This window comes from Salvelinus alpinus, chromosome 17 (assembly GCF_045679555.1).
Source record: "Salvelinus alpinus chromosome 17, SLU_Salpinus.1, whole genome shotgun sequence".
Classification (NCBI taxonomy): Eukaryota; Metazoa; Chordata; class Actinopteri; order Salmoniformes; family Salmonidae; genus Salvelinus; species Salvelinus alpinus.
The window spans coordinates 30,966,481-30,988,361 of NC_092102.1; the positions used below are offsets into that span (position 1 = coordinate 30,966,481).

The following is a 21,881-nucleotide window of genomic DNA, read 5'->3' on the forward strand; positions in this document are numbered from 1 at the left end:
TCTCTTGTGTTCTAGGAGGTTCAACATGAACCAGGTGGCACAGTTGTGGTACTTTGTGAAGTGCATCTACTTTGGCCTCTCAGCCTACCAGATCAAGTGTGGCTACCCAAATCGTGTGCTGGGAAACTTCCTGACCAAGAACTATAACTACCTCAACCTATTCCTCTTTCAAGGGTACTGGCAATGCTCTATGATAGATTAACAAAGGCCAGAGCATCCCCTAATACCAGATTTGTCCCACAGAGTTAGTGAGGACTCTAGGGCCCAAAAGCCTGTTTTAACATGGGCAGCGCCATTAAGGACTTCCACTATTTTGAAGTAGTCAACTGGGTGGTACATCCTATGAGGAAGGATCACATCATGACCACACACACACACACACACACACACACACACACACACACACACACACACACACACACACACACACACACACACACACACACACACACACACACACACACACACACACACACACACACACACACACACACACACACACACACACACACACACACACACACACACACACACACACACACACACACACACACACACACACACACACACACACACACACACACACACACACACACACACACACACACACACACACACACACACACACACACACACACACACACACACACACACACACACACACACACACACACACACACACACACACACACACACACACACACACACACACACACACACACACACACACACACACACACACACACACACACACACACACACACACACACACACACACACACACACACACACACACACACACACACACACACACACACACACACACACACACACACACACACACACACACACACACACACACACACACACACACACACACACACACACACACACACACACACACACACACACACACACACACACACACACACACACACACACACACACACACACACACACACACACACACACACACACACACACACACACACACACACACACACACACACACACACACACACACACACACACACACACACACACACACACACACACACACACACACACACACACACACACACACACACACACACACACACACACACACACACACACACACACACACACACACACACACACACACACACACACACACACACACACACACACACACACACACACACACACACACACACACACACACACACACACACACACACACACACACACACACACACACACACACACACACACACACACACACACACACACACACACACACACACACACACACACACACACACACACACACACACACACACACACACACACACACACACACACACACACACACACACACACACACACACACACACACACACACACACACACACACACACACACACACACACACACACACACACACACACACACACACACACACACACACACACACACACACACACACACACACACACACACACGTTTTTAAATGTAAAGTTGTGGTCGGAAGTCTACATACCTTAGCTAAATACATTTCAACTCAGTTTTTCACAAAATTTCCTGTCTTAGGCCAGTTAGGATGACCACTTTATTTTAAGAATGTGAAATGTCAGAATAACAGTAGAGAGAATGAGAGAAATTTCTGATTTAATTTCTTTCATCACATTCCCAGTGGGTCAGAAGTTTACATACACTCAATTAGTATTTGGTAGCATTGCCTTTACATTGTTTAACTTGGGTCATTCCTCCTGACAGGGCTGGTGTAAGTGAGTCAGGTTTGCGGGACTCCTTGCTCGCACACGCTTTTTCAGTTTTTTTTCACATATTTTCTATGGGATTGAGGTCAGGGCTTTGTGATGGCCACTCCAATACCTTGACTTTGTTGTGCTTAAGCCATTTTGCCACAAGTATGCTTGGGGTCAATGTCCATTTGGAAGAACCATTTGAGACCAAGCTTTAACTTCCTGACTGATGTCTTGAGATGTTGCTTCAATATAACCACATAATTTTCCTTTCTAATGATGTCATCTATTTTGTGAAGTGCACCAGTCCCTCCTGTAGCAAAGCACCCACACACCTGATGCTGCCACCCCCGTGCGCCACGGTTGGGATGGTGTTCTTCGGCTTGCAAGCCTCCCCCTTTTTCCTCCAAACATAACGATGGTCAATATGGCCAAACAGTTCTATTTTTGTTTCATCAGACCAGAAGACATTTCTCCAAAAAGTACGATCTTTGTCCCCATCTGCAGTTGCAAACCGTAATCTGTTTTTTTTAATAGTTTTGGAGCAGTGGCTTCTTCCTTGCTGAGCGACCTTTCAGGTTACGTCAATATAGGACTTGTTTTACTGTAGATATAGATACTTTTGTACTTGTTTCCTCCAGCATCTTCACAAGGTCCTTTGCTGTTGTTCTGGGATTGATTTGCACTTTTCGCACCAATGTACATTCATCTCTAGGAGACAGAACGCGTCTCCTTCCTGAGCGGTATGACGGCTGCGTGGTCCCATGGTGTTTATATTTGCGTACTATTGTTTGTACAGATGAATGTGGTACCTTCAGGCATTTAGAAATTGCTCCCAAGGATGAACCAGACTTGTGAAGGTCTACAATTTTTTTTCTGAGGTCTTGGCTGATTTCTTTTGATTTTCCCATGATGTCAAGCAAAGAGGCACTGAGTTTGAAGGTAGGCCTTGAAATACATCCACAGGTACACCTCCAATTGACTCAAATGCCATCCGTGTTGTCACCAAAGCTCCATATACTACCCACCACTGCGACCTGTATGCTCTCGTTGGCTGGCCCTCGCTACATATTCGTCGCCAGACCTGCTGGCTCCAGGTCATCTATAAGACTTTGCTTGGTAAAGCTCTGCCTTATCTCAACTCACTGGTCACGATAACAACACCCACCCGTAGCACACGCTCCAGCAGGTATATCTCACTGGTCATCCCCAAAGCCAACACCTAATTTGGCCGCCTTTCCTTCCAGTTCTCTGCTGCCAATGACTTGAACGAATTGCAAAAATCACTGAAGTTGGAGACTTATATCTCCCTCACTAACTTTAAACATCAGCTATCTCAGCAGCTAACCGATCGCTGCAGCTGTACACAGCCCATCTGTAAATCGCCCATCCAATCTACCTACCTCATCCCCATATTGTTTTTTAAAACGTTTTTGCTCTTTTGCACACCAGTATCTATCACTCCAGTGTTAATTTGCTAAATTGTAATTACTTCGCTACTATGGCCTATTTATTGCTTTACCTCCTCACGCCATTTGCACACACTGTATAGAAACTTTTTTCTATTGTGTTATTGACTGTATGTATGTTTATTCCATTTGAAACTCTGTGTTGTTGTTTGTGTCGCACTGCTTTGCTTTATCTTGGCCAGGTCGCAGTTGTAAATGAGAACTTGTTCTCAACTGGCCTACCTGGTTAAATAATGGTGAAATATATATATATTTTTTTAATTATGTCAATTAGCCTATCAGAAGCTTCTAAAGCCATGACATCATTTTGGGGAATTGTCCAAGCTGTTTAAAGGCACAGTCAACTTAGTGTATGTAAACTTCTGACCCACTGGAATTGTGATACAGTGAATTATTGTCACGATCGTCGTAAGGATTGGACCAAGGTGCAGCGTGGTAGGCGTACATGTTCTTTTATTTAAATGAACACCGAACAAAAACAACAAAATACTGAACGAAATGTGAAGCTACTGGTGTGCACACAGGCAACTATCTGTAGACAAGATCCCACAAAACACAAAGGGGAAATGGCTGCCTAAATATGATCCCCAATCAGAGACAACGATAAACAGCTGTCTCTGATTGGGAAGCATACCAGGCCAACATAAACCATTAATCACCTAGATGACCCACCCTAGTCACTATCACACCCCAACCAACATAGAGAATAAACAGCTCTCTATGGTCAGGGCGTGACAATTATAAGTTAAATAATCTGTTTGTAAACAATTGTTGGAAAAATTACTTGTGTCATGCACAAAGTAGATGTCCTAACTGACTTGCCAAAACTATAGATTGTTAACAAGAAATTTGTGGAGCGGTTGAAAAACGAGTTTTAATGACTCCAACCTAAGTGTATGTAAACTTCCGACTTCAACTGCATGTAAATTGTAAACTCTTTTGTCTCTTTCTTTTTCGTTATGTGTCGGACTCCAGTAAGACTAGCTGTCACCATTGGCGTCGGCTAATCGGGATCCTAATAAAAAAATAAAAATTCAGGTCATCAGGAGGGATCAGCTAATTAATTATACTTGTGAGAAAACATTCCATAATTGCAGGTGGCAGTAAATCACCAACCTTGGCTTTATATCTCTAGGTGGCAGTAGAAAACCTTTCAGTTTGTTTTCCAACTCATAGTTGTAGAATAATAAAATGGACTACTTTAAAATGAAGATGGCCTCAATGGCGCTGCCATGCTCACAGACGCCATAATGGAACAAATACAATGTTGTGTCCTCTAACTATCTCTATGGGTTGTCTCTGTCTCCTCCTCAGGTTCCGCCTGGTTCCGTTCCTCATAGAGCTGCGTGCCGTGATGGACTGGGTCTGGACCGACACCACCCTCAGCCTGGGCAGCTGGATCTGTGTCGAGGACATTTATGCCAACATTTTCATACTCAAGTGCTGGAGGGAGTCGGAGAAGGTAACTGGAATGCCCGAACTGCCAATAGGCTGGTAGCATTTGTCAGTCTCAAACTCACCTCCATAGAGAGTAGATCTGACTGATAGTTAATGGTGAATAACTGTAAAATTATAGGGTTTTTATCTGTCTTCATGTTTTTTTATATATCTATGAACATTAGACTAAGAATTATTGTATCAAGAATAATTGTGGGCTAATAATTACAACTTGAACTGACCGAAATTGTGTTGAACTATGAATCATATGTCTCTTTAATTTGTACAGAAATACCCACACACCCCAGGGCAGAAGAAGAAAATGGTGGTGAAGTATGGAATGGGCGGCTTCATCATATTCTTCCTCATCAGCGTAATTTGGTTCCCCCTCCTCTTCATGTCATTGGTCAAGTCAGTGGCTGGGGTGACCAATCAGCCTCTAGATGTCTCCATTCAGCTCAGCATAGCAGGATATGAGGTATAGATGACCCCATAAACTCACACTTTCTATTTTGGTAAAATGTCCTTCTGTGAGACTGTTAGTGCTGATGTTTTCTGTGTACGTTTTATACAGCCACTGTTCACAATGAGTGCCCAGGAGCAGAACCTGATGCCATACTCAGAGGCAGGCCTCAACCGGCTCACCAACCTCTATGCCACTCACCCGGTAAGAGGATCTTGTTACAAAAAGTTGCACGTTTGAGGGACTGTGGAATTGACCCAAAGGACCTCTGACATACTCCGCTTTCTAACTCTCTCAGTCAGCCATGCAGTTCCTTGTAAACTACATGGCCGAGGACATTGTCATTGCAAAGATCAAGAGTGATGCCAGTCTACTATGGAGCATCAGCCCTGCCAGCCGTGATGCTATGATCCATGAACTCAGCAACTCCACCCACATCTACATCACCCTGCGATGGGTACTACTCAGGTACAGTGTAGCAGGGTTGGATAGGGCTCTCGGTTGGTTACATGTGAAAGGGGTATATAACGCCGTTAAGGCTTGAGGTCTGACTTTTTGACCTTGTGTCAAAGCTAAGATTGCATGGTTTGTGCTATAAACATATGCCATATGATACAGCCATAATAAACAACTTAACCAGTTAGTGATAGTGGTAGTGATTTCACTCTGTGTATGTGTGTGTACGTGTGCCCCTCCTCCCCAGGAATGCGTCTCTGTCGATGAACGTGGAGACCGTGGGGGAACACACTGTCAAGTATGAGGACAGGGCCTTGAGGGACCAGATAGTTCAGATGCTCAAAGGGACACGCAGTGACTCTCTGTGAGTCTCATCATCACAGCACTCTCATTACATCATGAACTGTTACTAGAATTTACAGCCACAGTCAACATGACATAACTGTCAATAAAAGCTAGTTGTAGAGGAACCTATTACATTCAAAAGAACTCCACATACAAAAGATATGATCACAATGGTAATAGAATGTTGGTGCTGATATGCTGTCATTCATTCTCTCTGCTAGGGTCATTGAGTCTCTCCTGCCCAAGTTCATCAGAGGTCCCGGAGGACTGGAGTCCAAGATGGCCACCCGTCTGGAAGTAGGTAAGTAACCCTCTATCCAACCATCATACTGTACAGAAAAAACATTTAACAAATGCAGATGCTTGTATAAGCATGGATCTTAACCAGTCAACTGAAGGTCACGGTCTCTGCTTCTCATTTATTCAAATCTTCCCTGTCCCATCTCCAACATCCCAGAACACTCAGATAGGCCTGAGGACCTGCAGATGTTGGCCTTCTACCGGCCCCTGTCCATCAAACTACAGTGGGCAGAAGACAGTGGAAGTGCAGAGGGGGGTCAGTGGTGGATGGTGGAGGAATGCACTCCTGGACAAGGGCACATCCAGAGCAGCTGTCACAGCATTGAGATAGTGGTGTTCAACGACAAAGTCAGCCCCTCCAGCCTGGGTGCTCTAGCAGGACAGGGGTAGGTAAAGAAAATAAATCAATGCTGCCCCAGGAGCTATTTAAATTTTAGGAGAAGTATCCCTTCAAAGTGACAATCAGCAGTTGATACAGCCAGTTTTGGACTTATAAATGAATACTGTATGTACCCATTGACTCTTGAAGAATATAACTTATGAGCTTAGTTCAACTGTCGTTTCCCATCAGAACCCAAAATATAAGCTTGTTTTACTAAATAAAATGTAAACAAACACTATATAGCCTCAAAACATGGTTAGAACTATAATTTTGATATCGTGGATGATCAGTCCTTGCATCCATAGCTTTGTCTATGAATTTCAGTGGTTACATTTCTCCAGCCCCATCACTCAGCTTTTTACCAAACCCGGGGCAGGGAAATTGATTTGTTATTGTTTCTACTGCTGATTGACGCTTTTACTTGTTGATTTGTTCTCACTGCTAAATAAACTCTTTGTCCTCTTTTCCATGAAATCCCATATGCTTACGTTGTTTGTCTGGCCTCGACCTGCAACCTGATACCACCTACTGTGCCATTCCACCTTGCTACGGTAGAATCGTGGGCCTGTACATGTCTGTGGTGCTGGTCGTTGGAAAGTTTGTCAGGGAATTCTTCAACGGGATATCCCGCTCCATCATGTTTGAGGAGCTGCCGTGTGTGGATCGGGTGTTGAAGCTCTGCACGGACATCTTTGTTGTGCGAGAGACTGGTGAGATGGAGCTGGAGGAAACACTTTTTGAGAAGCTCATTTTCCTGTATCGCTCGCCGGAGACCATGATCAAGATGACCAGAGAGAAGAGAGACTAGAGAGCACAATGACATTTTCGTTATGAAAAGGACGATTTGTTTGTTTGTATTCCTACTGTACAATGCATGCATTTTGAATCAGTGACTACTTTTAAATTATTCACATTTTTACAAAGGAAGACCGTAGGCCATAATCATAGAAATGTGCTCCAAGTGTGAAAGTATTTAATTGAAGTTGAGATGCAACACTCTGCAGTTTTAGATACAAATGGCTTGTATAGAGCTTACAGATGCACGTCTGCTCTACAGAATGTATTTATCTCAACATTCTGCAACTTTACACATCCCACTGAACACGACCCTGTTTCATTGCACTGAAAAGCTCATCTAGAAGTACTCACTCTCATTTCACACTGTACTCCAAGTCTATGTACAGTATTTAATTAAATGAATAAAATACAATTCAGAGATTATATCCTACTTATACATAAGACTCCTGAAGTGTTAACTTATGAAGATCCACTCACAGTCCATGTTGCCAGGTAAAGTACAGTGCTTTGCAAAAGTATTCATCCTCCTTGGCATTTTTCCTATTTTATTGCATTACAAACTGTAATTTAAATTGATTTTTATTTGGATTTTTCATGTAATGGACATACACAAAATAGTCCAAATTGGTGAAGTGAAAAAAATAACTAGTTTCAAAGAATTAAAAAAAATTATTAAAAAGAAAAGTGGATATGTATTCAGCCCCTTTGCTATGAAGCCCCTAAATAAGATTTGGTGCAACCAATTACCTTCAGAAGTCACATAATTAGTTAAATAAAGTCCACCTGTGTGCAATCTAAGTGTCACATGATCTGTCAAATGATCTCAGTATATATACACACTAGAGGTCGACCGATTATGATTTTTCAACGCCGATACCGATTATTGGAGGACAAAAAAGCCGATACCGATTAATCGGCCGATTAAAAAAAATATATGTATTTATATATCATACACACACACACACATTTTTGTAATAAGGACAATTGCAACAATACTGAATGAACAATGAACACTTATTTTAACTTAATATAATACATAAATAAAATAAATTTTGTCTCAAATAACATGAGAACATATGTTAAAACGAACCACCAGCTTTCATGGGTCTTCAATATTCCCAGTTTTAGGTTGTAGTGGTCCCCTGTCAGTCTGCTCCTCCGCGAAACACAGACCTTATTTGAAGTAGATCAAGACATTCTCTATGGAAGACATGAACGGTAAAATAACGAAGGAACCCCTTTCAAGTTCAGCCGCAAGTTATTACAGGAATTATAACGCGTCGACTATCTCTCTAAACCATATATCTTTGACTAATCCGGAAACTATCACCTCAAAAACAAAACGTTTATTCCGTTCCGTATTTTATCTAAAGGGGGGCATCCATGAGTCTAAATATTCCTGTTACATTGCACAACCTTCAATGTTATGTCATAATTCAGCCCAGCCTCACATTCAATTCGCGCATATATGTACAAAATGTATTTCAGCAGATTTCGTGCGTTTTTGTGCATTTTTGGGGTGTTTTGGGGTGGTTCAATTCGTTTGAAAATACACGAATTTCTGTGCTACTTAATTTGTGCGAAAATACACGAATTTCTGTGCTACTTAATTCGTGCGAAAAGACACGAATTTAACCAGTAGGCGACATAAGCCGTTGCAACAACCATAGACGCGATCGCCTGTATTTATTTATTTTACGTTATGAATATATAGATATTTTGTCTTTTTTTTAACCATATAACCATAAGAGGTTATATATATATTGTCTTTATTTAATCCCTATTAAAACATTGTGGTTTTATGCCTATATGTACTGTTTTCGATTTTTCTGAACAGACTTTTCAGTATAGAATGAATGTAAGCAATGCATGATGGTTAATGGTGTTTTATTCGGTTGTAGTTCCATGTATTTCTTAAAAAATAAACGTGTAAACCATTTTTATTGAACAGAATGTAACTGAAAATACAATGGCAGCCTTGCCATTGTCCATCAATAACAAAACATTTTTTTTTCGTATAACATTTGGGGAAACGTGTGCAGTCATTGTAGTCTTACATTTTGTTGGCCAACCAAAATTACCAAAACGTTAACCCGTAATAAGGCTAGGGTGGCTGAGTGTAAATACATGGCTCTGAGTGTAGCACCTTTTCACTAGAAACGTTCTTGTGTTCAAATTACCGTCAGTGCGAAATAGCTAGAAACCTTTCGTATTTCCACTTGGCTGCACCTACTGTTACGATAACGATAAATCAAGTGCAATACCTGCGTCGACCTGTGTCGAGCAGCAAAACACCGGAAAGCTTCTAGCCTACCGGAAAGTTACAAGAAGAACAAGAATAGTTACCTCATCCGGTCATGTGACACTCTGGATGCCCCCTAAAAGCAATTTCAACCGTTTTGAAAAATGACGCCTGGTAACCCCCAAAAAATACCAGGTGCACGAAAAGTTTGGACTTAGAATATTTTTTGAAAACCTCCATAAATCACTCAGGCCATTGACTCGAGAAGAAAAAACATAAAATATTTTCCAGAAGAAAAAACAGAATATTTTTTGAAAACCTCCATAAATCACTCAGGCCAGCACCCATTGATTTGGGGCGGTAGTATAGCGCTCCCAGAGCGGGTATGGAAGTCTGGATCCCCCCTAAAAGCATTTAAGGCTCTGTGTGTCTTTAAGCACCATACTTTTTCACTCCGTCCTTGCTGTGTGTGTGTGTGTGTGTGTGTGTGTGTGTGTGTGTGTGTGTGTGTGTGTGTGTGTGTGTGTGTGTGTGTGTGTGTGTGTGTGTGTGTGTGTGTGTGTGTGTGTGTGTGTGTGTGTGTGTGTGTGTGTGTGTGTGTGTGTGTGTGTGTGTGTGGGTGTGTGTGTGAGAGAGAGCTTTTCTTTGACATCTGTTTAGCGAAATTACTGATTTACAGTTCATGAGGGTTGACAGATTCACACATTTAAAGTTTTGGAAAGATCTGACCTTTTTAAACCTTCGAAACAGCACCTATGACCCCATTTTAAGCCACTTCCGGTTGGCACAGGAAGCTATAAGTAAATACATATCCTGATCGGGGTATGCTTTTACAGGATCCTGAGTTAAGTCTATACGTTAAGAACTGACTGATTTACACAGGGTTGAATGCACTATATATCACAAACTGCTGGTTGGGTATGGCAAAACACTTTTAGGGTGATTTTATCACTTCCGGTTGCTCCAGGAAGCTTAGAATCAACACAGGTAGACACTCATAGTGGCTTGATGGATTGTCATTGAAGACAGGTTCATAAGACATTCATAACCCACATAGGCTTCAGGTTGAATTTAGGGGTGCAGGCAATGTGTTCCTATGGGGTGAGATGTCATTGTAAACTGTTTGATGTAAACACCTTCTTTTAACTATTAAGGGTTAATGCCACACGGTCAATGTTAGGCTTGCACAGATCGGGAGGACCTTAGGAACGTTCCTGAGGTCAAATTGTGCTTCTAACCTTAACGGTTCTCTCTCTGTCTCCCAAAAGCAAAAGAATATGAAATTGAGGTCAAAGGGTCATTTGGGTCCTTCTTCTTGTCCCTGTTGCTGCACTCAGACCGAGCTAGCTACGGTCAAGCGGGGCATCTCGTTGAACTCGGCACGGCCTGGAGATAATGGCAATGGCATTGCAGGCTTTGTGTGTCTTTAAGCACCGTACTTTTTCACTCCATCCTTTTATCCCCTTTTCTTCGTGGTATCCAATCGCTAGTAATTACTATCTTGTCTCATCGCTACAACTCCCGTATGGGCTCAGGAGAGACGAAGGTCGAAAGCCACGCGTCCTCCGAAGCACAACCCAACCAAGCCGCACTGCTTCTTAACACAGCGCGCCTCCAACCCGGAAGCCAGCCGCACCAATGTGTCGGAGGAAACACCGTGCACATGGCCCCCTTGGCTAGCGCGCACTGCCCCCGGCCCGCCACAAAAGTCGCTGGAGCGCGATGAGACAAGGATATCCCTACCGGCCAAACCCTCCCTAACCCGGACGACGCTAGGCCAACGGACCTCCCGGTCGCGGCCGGCTGCGGCAGAGCCTGGGCGCAAACCCAGAGACTCTGGTGGCGCAGCTAGCACTGCGATGCAGTGCCCTAGACCACTGCGCCACCCGGGAGGCAGATCTGACCTTTTTAACCCTTCGAAACTGACCCTATGGCATTATTTGAAGGAACTTCCGGTTGACATAGGAAGCTGAAAGTGAACACATATCCTCCTTGGGGTAGGCTCTTATATAATGTTGAGGTTTAAGTCTTTATGTTAAGAACTGACTTATTTACAGAGGGTTAAATGAGTGTGTGTTATTTCATAAAATCACATAAAATCACAGAATTCTGGCAGAGCTTCGAGACCCACTTAAAAAATGTTCGTCTGAACACACTGCAACTGGATCTGTAACTTTTTTTTTTTTTAACTCCTTTTTGTGAACATGACCAATTTGTCAATGTACGATTTCTCTTAAATTACGATAGATAAATGGCTGGTTCTTTTTTTCCTGACACCGTATGCTTATGTACTTTGACGTGAAGCGGTCAAATTAGCACCCTACTTTGCGTTTTTGACCTTTAATCCCAGAAAAATGGCCATAACTCAAAAAGCGTTGAGGCCTCGACGCCATCTTGTTCGGGGCCAACTGTCCATTACGTCTTCGAAATATTTTCCGTTTAGGAGAAAAGGCCACATGCATTTGCAATGTGCTTGTGTATTTGCAATATTATTTATTTTCCCTCTGGTGGGAATTTCCGAGACTGCGGAAAAATGACCAAAATTTGTTATTTTTATAAAACGGAAACCGAACATCCGAGAGATTTAGTTTGATGACTTCCTGAAAGATCTCTCCCCCGCGCACGGCCCGACGCCGTCCTCAAATTTTAGAAACGTTGCAGGACGTCTAGTAAGGGACCTTACATTTGCAAGTGGCGTTTCTCACTAACCATATGGCGAGTGCTAAAATGTTCCCTTAAGGTATGGAAAGGCCTTGGAAAGGCCATAAGTGTAAGCCAACATAATTCATTATTTTACATTCACATGTAATACATGCATTATGAAGAAAATGGTGTAATTTAGGCTCCACGAAATATGAAATGGGTTATGAAGAAAATCGTGTATGGTTGCCTACATGACAAAAAGGCGTTCTGATTACAAGTGCACCAGTATCCAAAGTATTAAGCGAAATCAAGCACAGAAAACAGCATTGGCATTAATAAAACAATATTTCCCACGAATTAAGTCGCACTTAAATGTGCGTCTTTTCTCAAATTCTGTTCAGCAAGTCTAAAACAGTACATATAGGCATACAACGACACATTTTAAAACATGGTTAAACAAAGACAACATTTCTGTATATTCATGACGTTGAATTAGCCATTAAGAACAAAAATGAAAGACAAATTATCGCGTCTACATGGTTGTTGCAACGGCTTGTGTCGCCTACTGGTTAAATTCGTGTCTTTTCGCACGAATTAAGTAGCACAGAAATTCGTGTATTTTCGCACGAATTAAGTAGCACGGAAATTCGTGTATTTTCAAACGAATTGAACCACCCCAAAAATGCACAAAAACGCACGAAATCTGCTGAAATACATTTTGTACATATATGCGCGAATTGAATGTGAGACTGTGTTGCATAATTACGTAAAATTCTAGCAAATTAGTTCGCAAAGAGCCAGGCGGCACAAACTGTTGCATATACCCTGACTCTGCGTGCAATGAACGCAAGAGAAATGACACAATTTCACCTGGTTAATATTGCCTGCTAACCTGGATTTCTTTTAGCTAAATATGCAGGTTTAAAAATATATACTTGTGTATTGATTTTAAGAAAGGCATTGATGTTTATGGTTAAGTACACATTGGAGCAATGACAGTCATTGATTGATTGTTTTTTATAAGATAAGTTTAATGCTAGCTAGCAATTTACCTTAGCTTACTGCATTCGCGTAACAGGCAGGCTCCTCGTGGAGTGCAATGTAATCAGGTGTTAGAGCATTGGACTAGTTAACTGTAAGGTTGCAAGATTGCATCCCCCGAGCTAACAACGTTAAAAATCTGTCGTTCTGCCTCGTTCCTAGGCCGTCATTGAAAATAAGAATGTGTTCTTAACTGACTTGCCTAGTCAAATAAAGATTAAATAAAGGTGTATATATATATTTTTTTTTAAATCGGCGCCCAAAAATACCGATTTCCGATTGTTATGAAAACTTGAAATCGGCCCTAATTAAATCAGCCATTCCGATTAATCGGTCGACCTCTAATACACACACCTGTTCTGAAAGGCCCCAGAGTCTGCAACGCCACTAAGCAAGTGGCACGATGAAGACCAAGGAGCTCTCCAAACAGGTCAGGGACAAAGTTGTGGAGAAGTACAGATCAGGGTTGTGTTATAAAAAAAGATCCAAAACTTTGAACATCCCAGGGAGCACCATTAAATCAATTATTAAAAAATGGAAAGAATATGGCACCACAACAAACCTGCCAAGAGGGAAGGTGAACCAAAACTCACAGAACAGGCAAGGATGGCATTAATCAGAGACAAAGAGACCAAAGATATCCCTGAAGGAGCTGCAAAGCTCCACAGCGGAGATTGGAGTATATGTCCATAGGACCACTTTAAGCCTTACACTCCAAAGAGTTGGGCTTTACAGAAGAGTGGCCAAAAAAAAGCAAACACTGTGTTTGTCAAAAGGCTTGTGGGAGACTCCCCAAACATATGAAAGGTACCCTGGTCAGATGAGACAAAAATTTTGCTTTTTGGCCATCAAGGAAAATACTATGTCTGGCACAAACCCAACACCTCTCATCACCCCAGAGAACACCATCCCCACAGTGAAGCATGGTGGTGGCAGCATCATGCTGTGGGGATGTTTTTCCATAGGCAGGGACCGGGAACCTGGTCAGAATTGAAGGGATGATGGATGCCGCTAAATACAGGGAATTACAGGGAAACCTGTTTCAGTCTGCTAGAGATTTAAGACGGAGACGGAGGTTCACCTTCCAGCAGGACAATGACCCTAAGCATACTGCTAAAGCAACACTTGAGTGGTTTAATGGGAAACATTTAAAATGTCTTGGAATGGCCTAGTCAAAGCCCAGACCTTAATCCAATTGAGGATCTGTGGTATGACTTAAAGATTGCTGTATACCAGCGGAACACATCCAACTTGAAGGAGCTGGAGCAGTTTTGCCTTGAAGAATGGGCAAAAATCCCAGTGGTTAGCTGTACCAAGTTTATAGAGACATACCCCAAGAGACTTGCAGCTGTAATTGCTGCAAAAGGTGGCTCTACAAAGTATTGACTTTGGGGGAGTGAATAGTTATGCACGCTCAAGTTCTGTTTTTTTGTCTTTGCTTGTTTCACAAAATATTTTGCATCTTCAAAGTGGTAGGCATTTTGTGTAAATCAAATGATACAAACCCCCCCAAAAATATAATTTAATTCCAGGTTGTAAGGCAACAAAATAGGAAAAATGCCAAGGGCAAATACTTTCGCAAGCCACTGAATGCCTTTACAAAACAGGGGTGAACATGAGTCATGGATGCAACTTAAGTAATCCAGCAGACAACTTTTAGATAGGAGTTTTAATTCATTTTCTTAATTACAAATTAAAGGAAAAACAACATTCCCATTCTGTTAGGTCCCCCGTCTATCCACAAATCTAGATTTAACCCTTGCATTTTCATCCATTCACAAAGACAGACATGTTGGCCGGGACTTTGAAAAATCCTCTTGGCCCCGAAGAACATCCACTACATGTATTCAGATCCTGCAAGATAAAGAGGGGAAAACGATCTTAGAAACTTTTAACTATTGATGTTATCTAGCTACTTGTTCTAGTTGCTTGAGAACTGCAGATTATGAAAAGAGAGTAATGCCCATAGCCAATCAGACAATATATAATTTATGGTGATTACTGTCTGTTGATAATCTGCAGTTCTGTAGTGTTCTATTTCTCATTACTATGGTAATGAGAAATAGTTGACTTGCCGAATAAATCAGACTGATTTAGTAGGCAAATACTTGACATGCTTACTTGGCAGTTGCAGTAAATAGAATCAATATAAATCAGGTGTGATGGCCCAAGCAGCAAGAGTACATGAAGCAATATTGTGTAATGGTTAGGAGGTGGTAGATGGATACAATTATTATTTAAAAAGATTGTAGTGATTTGTCCTTTCAATACTCACATGCTATAGCCTTTGGGACGTAGACTTTGACGCTGGATTCTGCAACTTTCATTGCCTCGACTTTGAACTGTGGTTTCAGTGCTGCTCGCACTGCACTCGCGCAGATCGCAGAGAAGCGAATGTAGCTGCAGTGGACACAGAAAGAAACACACTTTAGCCAGGGCTGACAACTTTTGAAGAAAGCTTCGAGTGAGATTTACTATGAATTTCCTTGCCCCCTGGCACGATACCTAGACGGGGGGGATTGAGGGTACTCCCCCAGGAAGATTGTACTGTTTTAAAGCCAATTTCCTGCAATTCTATGTATTTTGACATGGCTTACACCTATGACCGGAGGAGAGAGAGAAGAGAAAAAAGAAAAAACACTGGTCAGGTGTATTCTGGATGCTTTGGACATGGAATTAACACTCAATTCTACAACTTTGTGATTTTTGGAGGGGATGAAATTAAAGTTCTTAGGTGGTTTGACACTTTATTCAGACAGTAATGAAATGTGATAGGGAAATGGGAGAAACATTGAGAAGGTTGAAGCAGGGATTGATTCCTGTTCTTAGGTGGAAAGTTGTATATGACAAGTGCCCGGGGAGTGTTACCACTACACCAAGGCTCTGCACAGGAAATATTCATGGTTGATGACAGTGGGTAACCAAATCATAGATTGCAGTCTCCTTGTTAAGAGACTCCTTTCATGGTAAGGACAAAAATGTTGTATCTTTCAAATAGGACTGAAAGAAAATCCTTCTTGCTCTCCAGGAAGGTTGGCCACCCCTGATCTGTTTCCCAAGCGCTGGGTGTTTGAAAATGTCCTTGCTATAACAATTTATTTCTCAAAATCACCCAACCTTTAAGAAAATCTATTGAATATCAACATTCAGGTAGTTTATGCCTACTAGTGGAAGATCCTTGCCATTATCTAACTCTACATAGGATGTGTTTATGAGTTGTGAGTCCCCCTACCATCACTGCCTAGCATGTACAAAATACTAAAATGTCAAATTATATTTGATTCTTGGAGCATTTAATATCCCATGCTTATGTAACAGTATAACTTTATGGCGTCCCCTCGCCCCGACCCGGGCACGAACCAGGGACCCTCTGCACACATCAACAACAGTCACCCACGAAGCGTCGTTACCCATCGCTCCACAAAGGCCGCGGCCCTTGCAGAGCAAGGGGAACCACTACTTCAAGGTATCAAAGCGAGTGACGTAACCGATTGAAACGCTATTAGCGTGCACCACCGCTAACTAGCTAGCCATTTCACATCCGTTACACTTATTTGTATAACTTATTCAAAACTGTCCATGAATGGCTGCAAAAATACATAGCCTCAATTCATTTTCAAAGACAAGTAGGCATACCAGATTTCAAACACTGAAAAAATTGTGAAGAAGTCAAATAAAAAAAGGGTGGGGAATAACAGTAGTGTTCTTGCAGACAAAACAGTAATTATTCTGTTTTAGCCCATTGTTAAGAATGAGAATTGTTCCACTCAGACAAAGTCAATAGATAAAATCTCCTGAAGTCAAGACGACATCAATTAGCCCCTACACCAGGGGTCGGGAACCTATGGCTCCCGAGCCAGGTGTGGCTCTTTTGATGATTGCATCTGGCTCGCAGATATTTTAATTAAATGATACTGGCCTACGTTGGCCGTTGCTAGGTAAAACAGGTAAACGCCTCCTTTTGAATCAGTCTGCTCGGTCATTAGCTCAAAGCTAACCCTTCGACGAAGAAGATGGCGAAAAGAAAAAAAGATGACGAGTATCGTACATTTCAGGACGAATGGACCGAAGAATTCGCCTTTGTGGAGAGAGCAGGTTCTGCGGTGTGTCTAATTTGCAATGACAAAATTACATCGATGAAACGGTCGAATGTAAAGCGGCACTTCGACACGCGCCATGCTACCTTTGCATCAAAATACCCTGCGGGAGACAGCAGAAAGAAAGCGTGCCAAGAGCTACTGAGCAGGGTGCAAGCTAGCCAGCAGCAACTCCGCGTATGGACCCGGCAAGGTGACTATAATTCCGCTAGCTTTGCTGGATCTTTAGCAATAGTGAGGAACGGAAAACCATTCACAGATGGCGAGTATGCTAAAACGTTCATGCTGGATGTAGCCAATGAACTTTTTGATGATCTTCTGAACAAAGACAAAATAATTAAACGGATACAAGACATGCCTCTGTCGGCAAGAACTGTTCATGATCGTACCATCGTGATGGCAAACAAAGTGGAGGAAACGCAAGTGAAGGACATAAATGCAGCGCCGTTCTTTTCCCTGGCTTTGGATAAGTCAACAGACGTGAGCCATTTGTCGCAGTTTAGCGTGATTGCAAGATATGCTGTTGGTGACACACTGCGCGAAGAAAGTCTTGCAGTTCTGCCATTAAAAGGGTCCACAAGAGGTGAGGATTTATTTAAGTCTTTCATGGAGTTTGCTCAAGAAAAAAATCTACCTATGGATAAACTTCTCTCAGTGTGTACTGATGGTGCTCCGTGTATGGTGGGGAATAAAAAAGGATTTGTGGCGCTTCTCCGTGAACATGAAAATAGACCCATCCTAAGTTTCCATTGCATTCTACACCAGGAGGCACTTTGTGCTCAGATGTGTGACAGGCAGTTTGGGGAAGTGATGTCGCTGGTCATTCGTGTGATCAACTTTATTGTTGCTCGAGCCTTAAATGATCGCCAGTTTAAAACACTGCTGGATGAAGTTGGAAATAACTATCCTGGTCTGCTTTTGCACAGCAATGTGCTTTGTTTGTGCGTTGGTTGTCAAGAGGGAAGGTGCTTAGCCGTTTTGCGGCTTGCCTGAAAGAAATAAAATATATTATATGGCTCTCACTGAAATAAATTTCCAATTTTTTTGCTTTCATGGCTCTCTTAGTCAAAAAGGTTCCCGACCCCTGCCCTACACCCTAACCAAATTATTTGTCGATGGATTGTTCCCCCTCTAGAAACTTAATGTACAATTCTGGGTTCACAATCTGTTTGACAAAATGATTTTCATAGTTACAAATCAGGTCACCCTACCAAACTTCCCTGCTTACATACTGCAGGTCTCTGCTGCCTTTTCGTTGTCACAACCTAAATTTCAATCACCAAACAAGGGGACTAAAGTCGATTAAATCGACTTTAGTACATGCTGTCAAAAGGCTGATTTCTGCAATAGGGACGGGAGTAACAGGAACCTCATTTTGCTCACCACATTGTACATAAAACAGCGCTACCATGCTGCTCTTTTTACAGTTTTATAAACTCAGCTGAGAATGTTCTGGCTCTCCATTCAGCGCCACTGTAATCCTGAGGGGTGTTTCTTTAAAAAAATGCATCCAATCCAATTGATCCCTTACATAACTAGACCAATCATATGCGTCAATGTGGCGCGGTTCAGTGTTGTGGCAAACCAGGACAATGATAGACGTTCCGCTTATGATGTTAAATTGCAATCGCAGATGTTCCGACTTCAACACGATTTGGAGCACAATTGAAAAGTTAACGCACTGACTATACAATGGACTAATTAGAAATATAATTGCAGTACTTTTCAATGCGTGAGATATGAGCCGTGCCTCGAGCGTTCAAATGCGTCACGGCCAACGCATGAGTTGGCAGCTCTGCTTTAAACCGACTGAGTAAAGCATTTCGATTATACACATTTCAATGAATTTTTGTCCTAAAAATAACGGCGATACGTAAGACAGAGTGATATCACAGTCAGTCACACCAATGATATGACCACTTTGATTATAACTCACAGGAAACACGCTATATTAGCTAACTCGTCAAGTTCGTTGAACGTTTATAATTTCGTCTAACTTGGCGCTAGCTGGATATCAATCACACCAGAGCTCTCAAGCAAATATGCAACTTAGTAGCTACATCGTTTAAGTGCATGACCTTACAATCAGAATACAGTCAAAATGTGACATTGTTGAATATTGAATACATTTACCTAAGGCCCGCTTGTCTCCAGTATGCAACCATTTTGCCAGTGATGTTCCGCTCAAGGACAATTCGGATATGTGTATAAAAACAGAGCGGAAGAGGCGAGAATGACGTCGCTAGGGTTGACACGCTTCCTGGGGCGGGACTTTTAGTCTCTTTGTGATCGACAGCATGTGAAATCTGATAAGTACCGTTTTTTACGTTATGTAGCTAAGGGGATTTTAGTTCTTATTTATGCTACATTTGTCTTTGTTCGAAATAAGGTGCACTCTCTCCTCTGAAATACGCGTCAGGAAAATTCCAGACATTTCAATGGATGTTATTCGGTAATTTTTCACTCTGAAGGACCAGGGAGTGTCGGACGTAGTGATGGGCATTCCGGCTCTTTTCAGTGAGCCGGCTCGTTCGGCTCAGCTCACCAAAAAGAGCCGGCTCTTTTGGCTCCCAAACGGCTCTTTAAAAAAAATATGTTTTGTATTTTTTCAAGTCAAACCGTTTGCGAAAGTTTGAATATGATTGGTGTTAAAACAATTATAATAAAATTATTAAATGAAATCATACTCTAACTTAACCACAATGTATTTAAAAATGGATTGGTTTGTTATGAAAAAGAATGCTATATAGTATAACTTTTTAATGTATATAAACAAAGTGCATATAAATCTAACCATTCAAAACAAATACAATCTGAACAGCATAATAAAATATTGCACCATATCAAAGAAAAATAAATAACAATTTGCAAAACTGCAGCATCCCACAAATTGAAATAAATGTAAAAAAATAAGGATGCTATTACACATGTGCATTTAAAGTATAACTTTTTTAATGTATATAAACAAAGTGCATATAAATGTAACAATTCAAAACGAATACAATCTGAACAACATAATAATAGAATATTGCACCATATCAAAGAAAAATAAATAACAATGTGCAAAACTGCAGCATCCCACTTAAAGCATTAAACTGGTCCCTCTTTTCTCTCTCTTCTTTATTGCCATGTTATAACCAGCAGAACACATCAATGCTGACCATATTTTGCTTTAATGGGAGATTTGCATTCAGAAATGCAAGCTGCCTCACTTTGCTGATGCGATTTCTTCTCTCAGTAATTATTTGTCCCATTTTCAAGAAGACCCTCTCAGAGGGAACGGATGTGGCCACTTTGCATAGTCTCCCTGTCATGACTTCAGTAAGTCGTGGGTAGACAGAGGTCTTGTTCTTCCACCAGCTCAGAGGATCTGCAGATCTTTGGAGGGGCTCCTCCAAATAGGATCGAACCTCCATGATGGCATCTGCTGAGGTATTCCTTCGTGCTGCATCCCCAGTTGCTCTCTCGTCAAACAGCATCCAATCAGCAGATGTTTGTGGGACTACTGCTGGTGCTTCTGCTCTATCTGATCCCTCTTCTTCCTGGTGCCTGAGCCAGCTGACTGCTGGGGCTGTCCCTCCCTGCTGCTGAGGTTAATCTTTGAAGAGCCTCATCAATCGCTCTGGCATCACTGAAGGGTAACTTCTTAAACCTGGGGTCAAGTGCAGCGGTTTCTGATAGCACGTGATTATATTCCATTCTGTGGAACTTTCTGTCCATTGATGAACATAGGGTGTCCAACTCTGTCACATGTCCTGTGGTTACGTTTGCTTCTCTCTGGCGGCTGGCTGTGATTCGCTGCAGACCCTTACACAGGAGTCTCATTTTTGAGGCTGTCACATAGCTGAAAAGAGAGAACAGTAACTTATTAGTTCAGGTTCATGTTTTGTCTGCTGATATTACATTCTCATCTACTGCTCATATACATATATAATACTGGATTAAATAATGATTTAGTAATAACTGCTTACTGATCTCCACAGTGACCTGTTCAAAGGGTTCCAGGACTCTGCACACCACCTCCCATTCCTCTTGGGTCAGAACATCAACAGGTGCATTGACAATGGCCAGGGTAGAGATGATGGTATCCTTTGACTCAAGAAACCGCTTCAACATATGCTCAGGCATTCCCATCTGGCGTTGTGTAGACTTTAGTTTTTCAGCACCTATTGTGCTCCTGTGGAAGTATTCCACAGCTGCTTTCACTTTGTCCACAGTGGGCTTCATCACCTTCAGAGCATCTCTTACAATCAGGTTGATTGTGTGGGCAAGACATGGATGATGGGTCCATTTAAAAATGGTTACGTTAGCTGCATTGTTGCTAACACAACAGAACACTTTTCCATCTACTTGCCATTCTCTGGCCACTCTCAACAGTTCCTCTCCCAAGTTCTCTGAGGTGTGTCTGTCGCTGAACTCAAAGCAGTCCAGAAGACAGCTAGACATCGAAAAATCTTCAATGA

At 41.9% G+C, this 21,881-nt stretch overlaps 1 protein-coding gene across 1 annotated transcript in view; it reads left to right on the top strand.

Moving 5' to 3' along the window:
- The window catches only part of LOC139541862 (piezo-type mechanosensitive ion channel component 2-like), a 33,498-nt gene extending 24,164 nt beyond the window's left edge, over positions 1-9,334 (top strand). Inside the window, exons 42-50 of the mRNA XM_071346753.1 lie at positions 16-174; positions 4,529-4,676; positions 4,941-5,129; positions 5,226-5,318; positions 5,413-5,582; positions 5,818-5,934; positions 6,137-6,216; positions 6,373-6,601; positions 7,153-9,334. Of these exons, the coding sequence (XP_071202854.1) occupies positions 16-174; positions 4,529-4,676; positions 4,941-5,129; positions 5,226-5,318; positions 5,413-5,582; positions 5,818-5,934; positions 6,137-6,216; positions 6,373-6,601; positions 7,153-7,405 (1,438 nt within the window). The 3' untranslated portion in view covers positions 7,406-9,334. The remainder of the gene's footprint in view (positions 1-15; positions 175-4,528; positions 4,677-4,940; positions 5,130-5,225; positions 5,319-5,412; positions 5,583-5,817; positions 5,935-6,136; positions 6,217-6,372; positions 6,602-7,152) is intronic.
- The last annotated feature ends 12,547 nt before the right edge of the window (positions 9,335-21,881 follow it).